This window comes from Erythranthe guttata, chromosome 11, assembly GCF_056151865.1.
Source record: "Erythranthe guttata isolate IM_541 chromosome 11, IM_541, whole genome shotgun sequence".
In the NCBI taxonomy this organism is placed as follows: Eukaryota; Viridiplantae; Streptophyta; class Magnoliopsida; order Lamiales; family Phrymaceae; genus Erythranthe; species Erythranthe guttata.
In genome coordinates, this window is record NC_142543.1 from 12,867,071 (window position 1) to 12,886,140 (window position 19,070).

General features: G+C 34.5%; 1 protein-coding gene across 1 annotated transcript; it reads right to left on the reverse strand.

Annotated features, from left to right (window-relative positions):
• Window positions 1-6,281: 6,281 nt before the first annotated feature.
• On the reverse strand, window positions 6,282-9,611 carry LOC105971155 (NC domain-containing protein-like protein). Its single transcript, XM_012996002.2, has 2 exons — window positions 9,395-9,611; window positions 6,282-7,149 (listed from the first exon to the last, which is right to left on the reverse strand). The coding sequence occupies exons 1-2, from the start codon at window positions 9,486-9,488 to the stop codon at window positions 6,479-6,481; spliced, it is 765 nt and encodes a 254-aa protein (XP_012851456.1). The 5' UTR covers window positions 9,489-9,611; the 3' UTR covers window positions 6,282-6,478.
• Window positions 9,612-19,070: the final 9,459 nt, after the last annotated feature.

Below are 19,070 nucleotides of genomic sequence, written 5' to 3' on the forward strand. Positions count from 1 at the left end.
ACAAAGAAGAAACAGAGAAGAAACGAAGAACAAAGAAACAACAAAGAAGGAAGAAACAAAGAAGCACGAAGAATCAACAAAACGCAGAAAAATTATAAAACGAAAGGAAAAATAAAAATAAACAAACCCATTTCTCGACAATGGTGAAGCAGGGTAAACAACAAGGTTTGATTTTTTTTTTCTTTCATTTTCTTGGAAACAGACCCATTTGGGTGTTGCTTAAGCTTGCAAAAAGGTTTATTTGTTGTAGAATTGCATGATTTTGAACATATCCTCTCATGGGTATTATGCCTCGACTTTATTCGGTGTTTTCCCTAATCATTTAATCGGTTCCAATATCTGTTTTTCTGTTGTTTGGGTTTGCAAAGATCATTTATTTGTTGTCGAATTTCATGATTTTGTAACAGTTTCCTCATGGGTATTATTCTTCGGTGACATTAGCATGTCCCCAAAGCATTTTGAGTCCTAACAAGGGTTTCATATAGGATATGGGAAAGAAGCTTATTGTATTTTTCGTAGTGGTTCTATAGTATGTGTCATGCGCAGTAATGGTATTAATAGTGCATTTAGATGGTATTGACACAGGGTACTCGAAGTACTGTCCCGAAAGCATTTAGTCCCAACAAGGGATATGTCATATGTAATAATGGTATTGCTCTTGACTTCAGACGGTATTAACACAGGGTACTAGAAGTATAATCTTTGATGGTTCTGTAGTATGTGTCATATGCCACAATAGTATTACTAGTGCCTTTGAATGGTATTACTAGTGACTTTGGATGGTATTGACATATGGTACTAGAAGTATAATGTTTGATGGTCCTGTAGTATAAGTCATATGCCATAATAGTATTACTAGTGCCTTTGAATGGTATTACTAGTGACTTTGGATGGTATTGACATGTGGAACTTTATAGTACGTTGTATTTGTTATAATTGTAGTTTTATGTGTATGTAATTGCAGGAATTGATGTAAAAGAAGATTGCAGCAAGCTATCAATAGGCTGTAGGTGCTCACCGATCGCTTTTCAAACAACCATGGAAGGTGTGAAAAAAGTGATGAAGAAACAACATTATGAAGTACTGAAGAAAAATCCCTTCTATCACTACATGGACATGCCTAAAATAAACCACAGCTTCCATAGGGTTGCGTCTCTCATGCAAGCGTACAATGTAAAAGATCGGGCCTTCTGGTTTGGGGAAAATACTATACGCTTGGAAGTGTTTTGGGGTTTTTGTGTTTTTTTGTAATTAATGAACAGATGAATGTGTTTTTTTGCCATAAACAATCTGTCCTTTTGTTGTAGAGCTAATAATACTATTGATTAGCTCTCTTCGTACTTTTCCATTGTATCCATTGTACTATATGTTTCGATGAAATGTACTTACCTTTTGAACACATGGTACTTTATTTTGCGATTAATTAGTTTGTATAAAGAATATAAGCGTACCATAAAAATGAGCAACAAATACTTTCTAGTCTATTCGAAGATACCTTGTCAACACTAGACTTGTACTTACTTGATGAAGAAAGCGTACTTCACATGTGTATTCACGAAAAACTTGCCATAAACTGAAGAATTGTGTCTATTCATTCTTAATAGTCTTAAAATGAAGAGTTATGTCTTAAAATGCGATCATATGGATGCATTGGCCCCACAATAATATATAGATTGTAACAATACTATATGAATGGCAAACATATACTTTATCAATGAACAAAGCGTACTATAGTCACGAATCACTTGTACTTCACATGTGTATTCATTGTACTTACTTGATGAACAAAGCGTACCATATTTTTTGATGAATTGAATTGTACCAATTTCATTGACGCTTTAATGATCAATAAGTATGGGAGATGCATAAATTATGTTTTAGATGATTATTTTAAGGTAGGTGAGCATTATTGTTGCTTTTGGAATACAAGATCCCATAAATATGTTGAATTTCATACATGATACTCATATACTATACAATATATTCATACAAGTCTACAATGCTCAAGTGTAAAACTAATATTTTCCTCAATTCTTACCATAATCGATATTGATCGACTCCCACATTGTCTCCATTCATTCTTAATAGTCTTAAAATGAAGAGGTGTGTCTTAAAATACGATCATATGGATGCATTGGCCCCACAATAATATATAGAGTGTAACAATACTATATGAATGACAAACATATACTTTATCAGTGAACACAGCGTACTATAGTCACGAATCACTTGTACTTCACATGTGTATTCATTGTACTTACTTGATGAACAAAGCGTACCATTTTTTTTGATGAATTGAATTGTACCAATTTCATTGACGCTTTAATGATCAATAAGTACGGGAGATGCATAAATTATGTTTTAGATGGTTATTTTAAGGTAGGTGAGAATTATGGTTGCGTTTGGAATACAAGATCCCATAAATATGTTGAATTTCATACATGATACTCATATACTATACAATATATTCATACAAGTCTACAATGCTCAAGTGTAAAACTAATATTTTCCTCAATTGTTACCATAATCGATATTGATCAACTCCCACATTGTCTCCATTCATTCTTAATAGTCTTAAAATGAAGAGTTGTGTCTTAAAATGCGATCATATGGATGCATTGGCCCGACAATAATATATAGACTGTAACAATACTATATGAATGGCAAACATATACTTTATCAGTGAACAAATCGTACTATAGTCACGAATCACTTGTACTTCACATGTGTATTCATTGTACTTACTTGATGAACAAAGCGTACCATATTCACGAATAACCCAAACTTTACCAGCTTATTACTTATTTGGTGAACAAAGCGTACTATATTCACGAATAACACGAACTTTACCAGCTTATACATTGTACTTATTTGGTGAACAAAGTGTACTATATTCACGAATAACCCGAACTTTACCATCTTATACATTGTACTCTTATGTTCACTAATTAAACAACAGTACATAGGTTTTACATAGCATGTAGACTGCAAATATTACTAGATTCAACACCATCAAACTATGAACTACTCCACCTTCAGAATTGCAATTCTTCACTTCACTTTCTTGATGGACTTGGTTCATCGACGCACGGTTTGAGTTGGAAAAAGTTTGCCCAACTTCAAATGGTTCACACCAATGGGAGTAGCCATGGTGTGGGCAACAGTAAAATAACCTTCCGGGATTCAAAATAGTTTCTGAAACCATGATTATTGTTTTCTTCCCCCAATCAAGACGCTTGCATTTCCCTTTTTTGTATTTTAACTCACTCATTTGAGTGGTGCTACTCTTCGCTACTCGAAGAGTAGCATCACCACAAGTGTGCTCAAGATTGCATTTACGAATGCTAAATAAACCCTCCATTTGCAGTTTTCGTCAATGCATAATCCTATGATCTTTTGTTGATCATTTTTCATGTACTTAAATGATCGATTATTAGCAATATAATAGTTTTTCAGCATATGCCTAAAATCATCATGATCTTTAAAAAACTTATTATCCCCACGGATGCAATGTCTCCATGCATCAATTGAATTTCTAAGAGGATTACCCTCGATTTCCATCGATTGATCGCCGCTTTTGGTTTAAAAAAATTTAAAAAATGGATTACAATTGAGTGGAATCCAAATAACAATGTACATGAAAATATCATAACAATGCACTAGTTCCATACTATCTTCTCCATTATATAATATTAAGTTTTCCCACAAATAGTACCAAGTTTAACTATCACCCATACTATCCGAATAATGGTTACGTACGGTCTTCCCCATTATATGATACTATGTTTTCCCACCAACAGTACCAAATTTACCTATCACCCATACTATTCAGATGAAGGTTACGTACTATCTTCCCCATTATATGATACTATGTTTTCCCACCAACAGTACCAAATTTACCTATCACGCATACTATACGAATAACGATTACGTACTGTAAGTACCATACGTCCATACCATATTTATATTAGCATGATACTATTACGTGCCATATTTTATACTATGTATCACAATAATTAACAACCATAAAGAAATGCATTTCAGCAGTACAGAAAAATATGGAGACCTACCAGCCATCGGTGCGAACCCTCTTTCGTCGGAAAAAAAAGGAAACCAGAGGAGAGAAAGAGAGAAGAAATAGAGAAGAAAAAGAGCAGATAGAAATGAAGAAAGAGAAGAAAGAAAGAGAAGATGAAGAGAGAGAAAATGAAGAGAGAGAAAATGAGGAGAGAGAAAAGGGTGAGAGTGAAAAAGAAGAGAGAGAATATAATAAAATATATTAAATTTACATTAGGGACTGATCTGCATGTCAGACGCGTGAATAGGGACTGATTTGCTTGGGGAAACTACCTAGGGACTGATCTGTGTTTTGAGTTTGAGATTAGGGATTTATCTGTAGTTTCCCCTAATTGTGGTTACTACCATGACATTAACGATATGGTGTATGAGGTAACATGAATATCGATTTTTTTTAAAATTGTATTTGTGTCTATATATAAATCAAAAGTATAGTTTCTGTTGTTTTCTAAAACATAAAACAAATTTATGTATATAAAATATTTGCCTAAATAGTTATATAAGCATGTACATTGTGAATTGTAAAATATTTGCGTCCATCTCTCATGGTATCTAAACATCCTAACAACTACTAGGATATAATTTCATATGCTTTATAATCACTCATATTTGAGAAATTTCATTTCAATTGGAATATATACATTAGTTTTTTCAAGTTACAACTTACAATATCAATTTTTGCTTAGAAAACAACTAAAGCAATTGACTAATAATACCGAAAAATACCGCCAATGCCGAATAATACTGCCAATGCCGGCCTTGCCTGGGTTAGTTAGTGTTGATCCATCAACATTAAGTTTGAACCATTTGTCCGGCTGCGACTGCCATTTAAGATTAAGCATGATAGGATTCTTGGTTTTTATCTTTGTTGTTTTAATATATTGATTAGTACTTTTCCATATGATATCGAAGCTAATTGGTTTTTGGCTAAAGATTGCATCGTTTCGGGCTTTCCAGATTAACCAAAAGAGAACGGCTAACTTACTACAAAAATCGGGTTGTTTAGAAAATTTTGAAAAAAATAAGACAAAAATTAGTGTTCTCTTCTCCTTGCGAAATGGGGAGTTTTTTCACAATCGGTTAAAATATAGGGCATTTTAGAAAAAGATGGTTTGTTGTTTCCGAATTAAGTTTACAAAGGGGGACAGTTATTATTTGTAACAATTTTTGGTTTACACAATAAAAAAGAAGTGGGAAGGCCATCATTGATCAATTGCCACAATAGGAAATGAATTATGGGAATAACTTTTAGATTCCATATACATTGTCAAGGAAGGGCATGCTTTGTTGATGGAGTTTCAAAATTTAATAGCCATAGATACGCACTTCTAAGAGAGGATTGGCCTTTTTAGAAAGTGGCCATTGGAAGAAATCTTTTATAGGTTGGGCTGGTATGTATGTAGCCAAGATATTTCCGATAATAAAATCTGGAATAAACGGTTGGATGACCGTAAGGTCCCAGTTTTTAGAGTTGTGGTTAATGTCGCTAACTTAGAGGTATGTTAGGTGTATGGGAATTGTGCTAACATATTCGGCTATAGTGATGTTTCCAAGCCATTGTCAAACCAAAACCTAATGCTCTTACTATGGCCAAGAATCCAAAACCGGCAATCGGCAAGAGCTTCTTTGGTCTTATAGATATTTTTCCAAACTGAGCAATGGTTTGATTTGGGTTCTAGAGCATTCATAAAAATCGGATTTAGGAAAATATTTGCTTTTTATGAATTGAATGAAGACGAATCAGTCAGTAATCTCCATCCATGTTCGAAGATAAAAGCCATATTAAGAGCATATAAATTTTCAAAACCAAGTCCTTCATCAGATTTAGGCATGGGCATGGTTACTAAGTTTTACTATAATTAGGTCCCTGATTAACTAAATAGTTGGACTTCATTTGATGTTTGGTATCCTCAATAAATTGTCAGGTCGATCCGCCAAAATTATTTAATCATCGCTTTTCTTGTCTTCTAATAAGTTTTTTTTTTTTGTTGGACGTTTCAAGCTCCAATAAAATAATTGAGTCTCATTAGATTATTTAATCTTATCTTGATTAATCTTATACTGGCAACCAAACTGAGCTTTCGAGTAAACCTAAAACTAATTTATAATCAACTCATATATTGAACATAACTCTGTCTACAACAAAAAATAATTAACAATGTATGCGAATTTTTCCTGGTAGATGAGTGCAAGGCACAAAGAAGAAATCGAAAATGCAAATGCTATGAAACCACCAATCAGAAGCAAGCAACAAATTAGTCAAATCCCCATTTACAGAAACAGATGAAATATTTCAAAGTCTTGAAACCCCCAAAACAAACAGAGTTGTTCATAATATTCAAATAATTTATCCCCTTACAAATAAGTTTTATACAGAGCATCCATCATCAGAAGGAACTGACTATTCTTCCTTGTGTAACTCTGCTGCAACTTCAGGCAAATCAAGGGTCGCACGAGCAACGAGCCTCTCCACAGGTACTTTCGTCACATCTCTCCGAACTCCAATATCCGAGACAATTCGACTAATACAATAAATTCCACAACCGACAGCTGTCAGACCAGGAAACCCCAATGTCATAAACCTAAGCGGTGAGGACACAATGGCGCTAGCGGCAGCCAATACAGACGCCGCTTGGCCGCTCCGCCCTACGCTCACAGTCGTGAAGATCAGCACACCCGTTTTGCAGTAAATGGCAAAGTCCTCACAGTTGTTCTTGAAAATGTTGTAGCCGCCGAAACCGTTCTGGATGAGATACTCCGCACGGTGGACGACGTCATCGGGCGGGTCGGAGCGGGCGAGCGTGCACGTGCCGCCACGAGCTTTGGCCAGAAAAACGGCCGGCGAGACACCGTACTGAAACAGATAGAGCTCTCCTTCGGAAAGGAAGCACTCGAGGCAAGAGGAAATGACGCCTGCGTCCTTCGACTGGTCGCCGCATCTCGGGCATGGGGAGTCGGAGGGATTAGTCGGGGAAGAGCTGAAAAGGAAACGGTCCAACACTGTTCCCGTACCGATCTCCTGCCCTGCCCCACGAGTGAAGTGGATCACCTTTCCGTTTCCCATGTATATTCCTGATTTTTAGTGGACAACAAATAAGGTAAACGAACAATACAAGTTATTTAATCTATAATTTTGTTTTTTGTTGGTTCACTGTCAATTTTACAGGAAGTCGTAAAGGGAAAAAAAAATGCAACCAGTTTGAAATTTGCTTATACACTTCAAGAATGTGAATGCTTAGACAATCACTCTCTTTGCAACTGTCTAATTATTTTGTTGAGTAACGAGTTGCAAAACAGTTGACCAAACACAGTACATATATTGACTACTGATTAAGAGAATCCAAAATAGGAATACGAGAGCCACAATCTTCCTCGTTTGTAGCTAAAAATACACAAAGAACTGATGTTGTGTAGCTATGAAACGATGTAGAACCAATTTCATGAATGATATCGTTGGTATATAAACGAATGAGGAAGACTATTTAGAAGAAAATAATATTAAAAAAAAAAAAAAAGGAAATACGGGTATAGAATAGAAGCTGATGTTTTTCAGCAATAAAAGGAAAAGACGGGTTGAGGTTGTCATTCAACACTATCATTTTCCAAATATTATCCCGTCTCATTCTCATGCAAAGTTCAAACAGAACAAATTATTCAAATAGAGATCAAAAGAATAATCGTAAAAACTGTACCCAGTGATCAGATTTTTGCTCTAAATTGATCGTTGTATCAGATCAAAGTTAACTTAACATTCTTTTACCACATTATAGATCAATCAGCCACCAGCTACTGAGCATTTTATGTTAGTCAATCGCTAGTCAATTTATTGTGTTCATACCAATTTGATAATAGTATACAACTGCTACAAAAAGTTCGTCTCCAAGCACCAGCTGTTGTTTCTAGACATACGTCTAAGACATCTAAAACTCCTACTCATCGAAGATATATTGCGTTTGAACAGTTAACAAATAAATCAGAGCAAGAATAACTTTGGTTCAAAACGCCTCAAGTCAAAACTCATGGCCAATCAGCATTGTCAAGCACTAGACAAGTTAGCCTAAAACTACAAACCACGGAATTCAAAACCATTTACATAATCTTCCCCTAACCATAACGGGGCGGAATTGAGCGATCTACTTTAATTCCTGACTATTCGAAAATCTAAATTTGACAAACTACAAACTTCTAAGTTCTTTTCACATTTCTTTAACAACCAATACAATACGCAAGCAGAAGTGATTAGGAAAGAAACAAACCAAGTCTTTCAGTTGAGAGTTTTATTTAGCTTGTGTGGGAAATTGCATCGACGCTGATGCTCCAAATATTTTCAAAACTCCATATATGCGGCATATTTTGGAAATTCATTAACTAAATCAAGGCTAGAATAAAGATATACCAGAAATATTTTATTCACATTATCTTCACTAAGCACCATTAATATGCAATTTTCACTTTAAACCCCAAGACTACAGAGCATATTTTGATTTTGCAAATCGTTGAAACCAACTATTTGATCATGGAAACTTAGAACATTTAAAAAACATCACGAAATGCCAGAAAATAAAAAAGTTATATCCAATCTAAAGATAATATGAACAAATCAGGTAGAACTATATTTATTATTCTATAACCGAGGTTCAGTTGTATTCAGGATGCTCTGCTTAATGCTAGAATAAGCTAAAATACATTATTTTCCAGTAAAATAAGCCACAATAGATTGTATTGTTTCTCATTGTTAAATGAAAAGACTCCTCCTAGTAAACGAAAAAGTCGTTTCAGTATAAAACATCAAATTCAATGGCAAATTATTGAGAGGGTTGCATATGAAGTAGTCATCTCCATTCCGGTGAGCAATATTTTCTTTATTATTTTCTAGAGAATATATCTTCAATTCTCATAGGTCTCTTACTCATCAATCAATCCACAACCCAACAAGTACTGAAACCCAATATTGAAAAAATAAAACCTAAAAATTCACATAAATTATTCGATTTACATTATTACATAGTATTATTGTCTTGCTAATTAATTAAATACACAAAAAGCTGTTAAAAAAATTGATCTTTGCTTTCCTACTGTCCTTGTGTAAAATTTGAACTTAGCATTTACCTAAAATTCCCATGAGCCAAATTGATCAAATAAGTTGTATTTGATGAACCAATGAAGCACGATCAAGTTCCACAAAGAATTAAACTAATTGAAAAGTAGTTAGGGAAACCTAAAAACTGAGGCAAAATTGGAATTGAAAATTGGAATTGAAAATTGAAATTGAAAATTGAAATTGAAATTGGAATAGAGAAGGGGAGAAGGGACGGACCATGGTGAGCGTAGAGATAAGAGTGCCTCCAAGAATAGATATGATCGCCGGGCTTCAGCTCGTCTCTTGGAATTTTGTTGGATAGCACTCCCATCACTGTTCGTTTTCTTCTCTTTTTCCTCCGAATTTCTTTCCTTCGCACAAGGAAGAAAGTGACGCTTTGTTTGTCAATTCATATACTCTCCGCTTACGTTTTTGGATATTCGAATCCATTATTAGCCTAGTAACGCGTTTTCTTTTTCATATTTATTAACATGTAGGTGGGCCAATTTAAGAATGAGGAAATTTGAGATTAGCTCCTCAAAACTAACTTTCATTTGAGGTTAGTCCAAATGTTTTTTTTTTTTTTTTCCATTTGACATTACCCCTAAAAATACATCTCTTCAATTAATACCAAATATTTTAGAGGGGCATTAGTTATAACCAATGTTTTCAGAACCAGACCGGCTATAGAACCAGACAATCATTTGGGTCATGGGTTTATAGGGTCGAACTGGTTCAAGGGTTTTTGATTTTTTTAATATGCCATTATTTTATTAATTTTAATGTTTTAAAAATATTATTTTCTTTATATTTTTAATCTCCCAATTATTATTTTCACTTTTATCTACTTTACTTCACTTTTTACTATATTTTATTGCTTATACTCTATATTTTTTCATTTTTTATTCTTCAAATCGGCAATCGGCTAACCATATTCGGTCACCCATGATCATATCAGACAATCATTCGACCACTCATGAGTAGATCCGGCCACCCACTACTAAGTATGTGAAGGTTCGCTCAAATCTAGCCACAAATAACCAACTCAACGATGATTCAAGACGTTTTGGCCGAAAACCGGGCTCCTTGACTGACTCGTTGGTTCTCGGGTTTTATCCGGTCGAACCGGATTTTGGTCATTTGACCCCGGTTTTCGATTTTTCCGGTTTTAGATGTTAGACCGGACCGCTTTATTGCCGGGTCACGGTCGAACCGGTCCGACCGGCCGGTTCGGTCCGGTTCGAACAACATTGGTTATAACTCCAAGCCGAATCTCTTATGGGGCTATATGCCGAACACCCTCCATTGAAAATTTACTTCTTGATAAATCTTTTATTTGTAAATGATATTTCATATAAATCCAATGTGTCTGAAAAACTAGTGGTCTTAAGATATAAGTCCCTGTTGACAAACCTTATTAAAACTAAATGACAAGTCTAACTAAAATTTGCTTCACATCATTTATTAAATTCATTCAAAAAATGTCCATCCACTCACAAATTCGAACTTACACCAAATTGTGAATATACTATGATGAACTATAGTATTATTTAACATTTTTAAGTTTGCATCTAGCATTTTTTTTTAACGTGGAACACGCTTTTTTTTCCGTATTTTTCCATTATATAAAAATCTATTTTTTCCCCTTTTTTTCTACATAAATTGAAAATTGTGATTTTTTTTTTTTCGATCGTAGACATCTACAGAAACCCATAGGAAACCGTAGTAATCCGTAGTCACCGATAGACATCTTGAAACCCTAAGACATCTTGAAACCGTAACTCCTCCTACAAACCCTAGCCGCCAGACCCATAGACACCCATAGACACTCACAGACATCATCTGTAGACATCCAAATCGAATTTTTTAAAATTTTCCCCACCAAACCCTAGATCCGCTCCTCCACCACCACCATCACCGAGCGTTGCCGCGCCTTAATTCCACCATAGATCTGACCTTACACCATCATAGACATCTACAGAAACCCATAGGAAACCGTAGTAATCCGTAGTCACACCATCATCCATGCCCAACACCGTCGCCGCCCCTTAATTCCACCATAGATCTGACCTTACACCACCATAGCCGGCGTCCCCTTGCCTCTACAACCATCCGCTTATTGCCGTAGTCTCCACCGCCATAACCACCGCCCATTTCAATAGTGGATTGGAGTGGTGGAGAACGAAAGAGACAGAGAGAGATAGCGAAATCGAAAAATAGAGAGATAAAGAGTGAGAGAGAGAGATAGATAAAGAAAGATTGCGAGAGACAGAAAGAGAAAGCGAGATTGCGATAGAGAAGAAAAAAGAAAAATAAATCTGAGAAAAACGTGACTTTAGAATTTATGGATTTAGGTTGAGGGTAAATTAGGGATAAAAGAAAAATTGAGGATGTGACTCATATTTATTTTTCTAAAAATGATTTAGTTCATAAAAAAATATTAAGGTTGTATTCCACATCTAATTATGTTTCCAACTAGGTACTTCTAGCATATTACCCCGAAAAACTATATTGCTCCCAATAATTATTAATTACTATAATTATTCAAATTAAAAACAAAAAAATATACACATAATCTACACCCAAATCTTCTCTAAAAATTATACCCCAAATCACGCTTCAGATTTATGCCCAAAATAATGCTCCCAAATCAATTTTAAAAATCTCATTTTTATTTCTTTTCTTATTTTCGATTTCTTCATAAGAAAATATTGATTTTGTTTTAAAAAAGTTTATTTTTCATTTTTTTAATTTTGGTTTTTTATTTTCTGTACTTTTGTTCTTCAAATTTAAATTAAAAAATAAATAAATTGTTTTTAAACAAATTGAAATTCACTATAAACTTACCAAAAACCTCTATGTGATTGTAGTATTCCCTTACGAATAGCCATTATAAACGTATCGACAATCTATATGTAATCAACAAAAACCACTAATTAATAAAAATCACTCTGTAAATTAACGAAAATCACTATGTAATTAGCAAATTCCATAACAAAAAATCACTAAAAACGTATCAAACTAACAAAAAACACTCTATAATTAATGAAAATCACTCTGTAATTAATGAAAATCACTATGTCATTAACAAATTTCATTACAAAAATTCACTAAAAACTTATCATTAACGAAAACGATTATGGAATTAATGAAAACCACTATGCGTGCAAAAACCACTCTTACATTGAGGTGGATCATGTACATATAAAGCAGTCCTCCCTATACTTGTCGAAACATGAACCAGGGTTGGACAAGTATGTATTCTCAAACTCAATTCTTACCCGATAGAAGAGTTCATCTCTCATACAGATGAGATGAGATACACAAATAAACATCAACAATTGATAGGGGAGAGGAATAGACGTCAGATCGGATTTCGGACGAAGATGTGGATCTCGGTTGTCCCCGGTCTATCGCGAATTTGAAAAGATATCTTCATCCATGGAAGCAAGAAGCACATGGAGAAGCCGCCTATTTGAAGCCCTAGATCCAGCAAAAGCATAGAACTCCTAAATTCGATAACCCACGAAGTCTTTCTATGAAAATGGCGAATGAAAAGAAAAGAGAAGAGCAGCGGCGGCGTGGAGAAAAAAAGAGAAAATAAAATAAACGATAGATTGAGAGAATAGGGTTTTGGAGTTTGGGTAAATAATTGAACTTTTATAAATTCATATTAAATGATGGAATTGTGTGAAATATGAAGAAGGGTATAATTGTGAAACTATAGTAATTTTTATTAATTAAAAATACTTTGGATTTAACTTAAAAATAAGAAATTTTTTGGACTCATTGTAATTGGGCGAGTGTAATGAGGGGGGTTTGTCTAATAACCCCATCTTTTATAGATAGGAGGTTTATTCGATGTTACACTCGATAAATATATTAGGTGATTAGTAACGGCTGATCTGCACATAATTACACATACATGCATGTGTATGTGTTTACAGTGAAAATTTATTTCACCAAATTAATGGTTAAGAATTACGCGGTGTATTTTAGCGGAGGTAACATCTCAATGACGTTTTGTAGAAGTAGAATGATACAATTCCACCTCTACCAACTCATCTCCAGGAAGAAATGGAAGTTAATTAAGGAAAATATATCAATAAACTGACTTTTATTAAGTCAGTTATTATATTTTAATTATTCCCTGTGTTTAGGAGTTTATCCATAAACTGACTTTTATTAAGTCAGTTATTAGATTTCAGTTATTCCTTATGTTTAGGAGATTAGTTTTGTGTTAGTTTAGTATAAATAGTTAGTATTTGTTCAGTTTTTAGGGAGGGGGAATTAGTAACTTGTATGAATTTCTGGAGTCTTGTCCTCTCCATACGGACAACTATATATGGTATATTATTGTGTTTAAGATTCTTGCACATAATCGGTCATCGTTATTTACTATTCTCTTGGATTGTTCTCGATTCCTATCAATGGTATCAGCCAGAACGATAGATATGGTTAATACTCGATCTTCCAATTCACAAAATGATCTGCCACCAACCCTTCCCAACCCACCAACCCACCAAATTTTAGATTCCACGGCCCTTCAACTTTCCGCCATTGCTGCAAAACTCAACTTGTTGGACTCACTTGCCGCTGAAGTTGGTGCACTGAAGGAACTTGCTGCATTGAAGGAACAATCGAGTGGATCTCCAATTGGGGAAACAAGCACGAGAGTTCGAAACAAAGAGAAGAACACTGATATTCCATTGGGACCGCGTGACAAAGGTCGATCAAATTGGTCGGAGGGTGATGACGATGATGCCGACAACCCTGGGCTGTTGCGAACTCCTTCACGACGATCACATACAAAAATGGACTTTCCAAAGTACGACGGTGGCAATCCTCGTGGGTGGATATTGAAAGCCGAAAAATATTTTCGATACTATCAAACACCGGAGGAACTCAAAGTCGATGTTGCAGCCATGTATCTTGAAGGTGATGCTCTTGATTTCTTTGCTTGGGTTAATCGCGAATGCATCTTGCTGTACTGGGATGATCTTGTTCGAGCTTTACAAGAAAATTACGGACCAGCCGAGTTTCAAAATCCTAATGAGTATCTCTGTAGCATTCAACAAGTTGGTTCAGTCACCGAATACCGCCAAGAATTTGCAAAGAGAGCGTCACGTGTCACAAATTGGCCTGATCATTGCTTATTAGGTGTGTTTTTAAATGGCTTGAGGGATGAACTAAAGGCTGATGTTCGAATTCACAAGCCTAGAACTGTTTATAAAGCTATGAGTTTGGCCCTTGAATTTGAATCCAAACTCACATCCAATGTAGACTTAAATCGTCTTCATAACAATCCCCATTTTCCTGCACCAAATAAAGCATACCCTCAGCCACATTCATTTAAACCTCCGTCGATGCCATCTAGACAAGCTCTGTCATGGGAAGAGCGACAGTTACGGATGACAAAAGGTTTATGTTTTTGATGCAACGAAAAATTTGGACCAGGCCAGCGCTGCAAATCGTCTAACTTTTCACTCATGGAACTTATGGAGAACGAACTTCCAGCTATAAAGGCGCAAGACGCAATCAATGCACATGCCGAGGATGCTACTGTTGCCGGATTGGCTGAAATATCTTTCCATGCTATGATGGGGACTTCAGCAACATCAACCATGCAAATTTTGGGAAACATTAAGCACCGACAAGTTTTAATCCTCGTTGACAGTGGGTCAACCCACAATTTCGTGGCGAAACAGATAGTCCAAGACGTTGCATTACCTATCCAAGAGGTTCTTTCTTTTGGAGTAAAAATTGGCAACGGGGATGTGATCAAATGCAACCAAATTTGCCGAGACATTTCGGTTCAGCTCCCTGGATTAACTATCATCCAAGATTTTTATCCATTTGCACTCGGTGGAGCTGATTTGGTCTTGGGAATTAAATGGCTTGCTTCTTTGAATACTGTAAACACAATAATATTATTGTGGTTGACGGTAATATTACTGTTGTTATAGTAATATTGTTGTCAACCACATCAATATTATTACTTTGTTTGGATTGTTTTGTTTGTTTGAGTTATTCACGGAGTAACGTAATAATATTACTGTCTATTATTGTAATATTACTGTGGTTGACGGTAATATTACTGTTGTTATAGTAATATTACTGTCACTCACAGTAATATTAATTCTTTTGGCTTTTTATTATGTTTACATTTGTTGAACGATCAACATAGTAATATTACTCTATTACACAATAATAATGAGTTTTGTTGTGTTAATATTACTGTGCTAGAGATTAATATAGCAATATTACTGTGTTAAACTGTAGTTTAGTTAATTTTACTGTGTTTAACAGTAATATAGTTTATATTACTATCAATCACAGCAATATTGCTGTTTAAATGAAAAAAAAGATTCGAAAAAGTTAACGCCGGAAACCTGCGAAAAAATCCGGAAGAATTTTTTTTTTTTTTGAAAAGTCAACGCCGGAATCCGGCGGCAAATTTTTTTTTTATTTTTAAAAAATTGGGTCAAAATTGAATAATTTGTGAAATTTGGGATGAAATTGAGGTTAAATTAAGTTAATGATGAAATTGGAGCATATTAAAGTATGAGGGGCTATTTTAGTCTTTTACAAAAATCTGGACCATGTGTGAACTTATTGGTAAATGAGTGTTTTGTCTAGATATAAGTACCTGTTGGGTGCTAAATACCTAACACGCAAGTGCACGTATCGCAAACAAGTAGTAAAAGTGGACTCGTGAAAGTCGGATGTCGATCCCACAGGGAATACTCAAATTATCTAATCCTAAGTACCAAATTCTAACAATATGATTTTTATCCAGCCTACGCAAAGTTGTCAAATTTAATCAACTAAATAATTAAACTAATTATGAAAGCAAATTAACACGAGAAAATATCAATAAAAACGGACCTAGGATTTTATCTTCCCCTTATGCAAGAATTGCTCACCCAAAACCCCTCAATTATGAAATATATGATTCATGATTATTAACCCGAGACACTAATTTACTCATAACCCGCTGTCGCGTGTATTATGAGTCTATTATTCATAAACGGTTCACTATATGTCTATGCAAACAAATTATGAATAAAGCATTAACTAACAAGTCTCGTAAATGGCTACCTAAGGTGATATCTGTATGTCTACAACACCACATGCAATTGACACACTCATCCGGTGAAAACTACTCGAAGGTTCTTATACTTACCGTCTAATTATCAAAATAGCTCTGTCGAGTCAATCCCAATAATCACAGATAAAGCACATAAATTGATCAAGTTCATGCACTAACAATCATAACAAGTAGAAGAAATAATCATAAAATCATAATTGCATAATCTCAAGAAAACGGGTTCACCATCCCCACATAGGGTTCCAACAAAATCCTAGATTAGAAACTTAGCTACTCATGTTTTCTATGAAAAACATCATAAAAACATAAAAAGAAATAGATTAAGAAAAGATAGATAAAGGAAGAATTGTGATAAAGGTTTGTCAATTCTCCGTCTTCGATTCTTCGTTCTCTCGCTCCTCTCGCTCCAAGGTTGTGTCAAAAGTCCCATGATTCGTGCTTGGTTAGGGCTTAAATAGATGTCCCAACTTGGTAGATGATTCTAGGTTTCCTTGTGTGTTTAAAAGTCCAAAATTGTCTCCAGCGTGTTTTGGCACGGCCGCGCGAAAATCAGTTAAAATCTCACACGGCCGCGCGAGAATCGCCGAAACCTTCTGCCCAGTTCTGCTGTTGGCACGGCCGTCCCATTTTTAAGGGTAAATCTGGGACGGCCGTCCCGTGCCAAATTCTTCATATTTTTGATTATTTCACTTTTGGCCCATATTTTCTCCAAAATTGCAGTTTTGACCCCAAACTTTTCCAATTCTTCAATTTATACCTAGAATACAATAAATCAACTTTTTAAGCACCAATTATCGTTAATTCACACAAAAAGCTCAAATAAAAAGATACGATAAAGTGTAAAAATTACACTTAACAGTACCCATTGATGGGCTTATTTGTAATGACCCCTATATATAATGCACAAAAATAGAACTAATGCGCTAGAATAAATTTATTAAACAATTAAATATAAACTTGATGTGCCTATTGGCTCAGCCTAATAGACTCATATCTACTAGGCCATAGACTTAGTTTAAAAGCTATTACTATAGAGGCTCAATCACATTCAAATAAGGTTTTGAGTCCGATAAATTGATTTCGGCCCAATCAATGAAGTATAAATATAACTTAAATTCATTTAAATTAAGGTACGTCTTATTATTCAACCAATTCATCTGCTCGTATTTTCTCTACTATTACTGACTATCCGTACGTCTGACTTGAGCGTCGGAGGGGTTTCCGCCGGATCAACCCCGTCTTAGATTACGTGTTTTCTGTTCGCAGGATTCTTAAGTTAATTAAAGTGTTTCAGGACCATCTAGCTCGTGAGCACATGATCCAACTTGCTCTCCCAGCTCTTTCTAATCCAATATCCCAGGTGATCTAATAATAGCATCATCAGAACTATATTAATACTTAAACACCTAACCCTAATTTAACCCCCATATAAATACCTAACTAGTAACTTGACCCGTGCAATGTACGAGATTGAAATAAAATTATTGCGGGATGGAATCAATTTATTCAGAAATACACACGTTTTCAAAAAATATTCAAAACTTGTTTGTGAGTAGCCTGTTTCGATTAATAAGACCTAAGAAAATATTACACAATCATGGCCCACGTAAAATTGAAATACTCGAAGCAATTTTTAATTTTTTTATAAATGATAGGAGCAAATTTTGTCTTTCAAAAAAATGAAAACAATTCCCACTGAATTTAGATCCATGATCCAACAATGGACATGCATTTGTGATGAAAGTTTTAGCAAGAAGCAGGAAACAAAGAAAGGGTTCATTACATAGCTTCAAGTTTAAAAGAAAACAATTATCAGAATTCACAAAAGGGATCAAGAAAAGGGTGCTATTACATGTCAAACATAACCTTAAAAAAGATCAATCAAGTGATATGGTTTTTCATTTATGCACAACCGAAGTAACTGGTTCGTATTTGGATTTTTGCATGAATAATCTAACCAAAATACCGACTCAAAGCGGAAGTAATAAAACAATGTTCATTTTCTAAATTTTCATTTCCACTGCCTTTCTTTCCGTATTATCACTTACTAAACCAACTCATTTAATGCTTTGTACTTTGTCTTCAAGAACATGGTATGCATTGCTTTTCCTAGCATGTTTTACTATTGGAAACCTTTTTGTTCCATGAATCCTTATTTTGATACAATTTCAGGAATGCAATTTATACCAACTTATGAAGGACAAAGGAAAACTATTTTCTAAAGTGGAATTGAGAAACTAATACTTATTTTTAGGTATCTTCTAAAACAAAGGTATTTTAATGTTCGCACATACATAGACTAAAGTGAATATTTCAATCAAGACTTCAAGCCATGTTATTGACCTCTAAGACCAGTTAGTGATGTTATTTTTTATATATGTAACACCCTACATTTTCATAAGCATATTATAGGGATTTATTGAATAAATTATCAATATGCACATTTCTATAGATACATTACCTTTCATGAATTAATTAGTAAATGCTATGCACCATAATTGTTTATATACATTAAATGATATTATTTTGAATAAATTATGAAAATGCAATCACTGATTAATTTTTAATTTATATGCATTCTAAGTGTTTAAGTGATTTTTATAAATTATGATATTTATGTTTGTATTAGAATTATGTGTTCTTGCTTGGTTAAATGATTTAGTAATTTCGATTATGTGATTAAGTGAATTATGTGATCCAACTATTCTACTCCTATGGATTATGCAAATTATAATTTATTTTACGACATAACTAAATTAAGTAACTCATATGTGCTCCTAGTTTAAATTAACGATTATTAAT

Excerpts from the sequence above, each read along its gene's own strand:
- LOC105971155 (XM_012996002.2), bottom strand. The coding sequence starts at position 9,488 with ATGGGAGTGCTATCCAACAAAATTCCAAGAGACGAGCTGAAGCCCGGC. Across the intron at positions 7,150-9,394 it reads TTATCTCTACGCTCACCATG|GAATATACATGGGAAACGGA; the intron begins GTCCGTCCCTTC and ends ACTAAAAATCAG.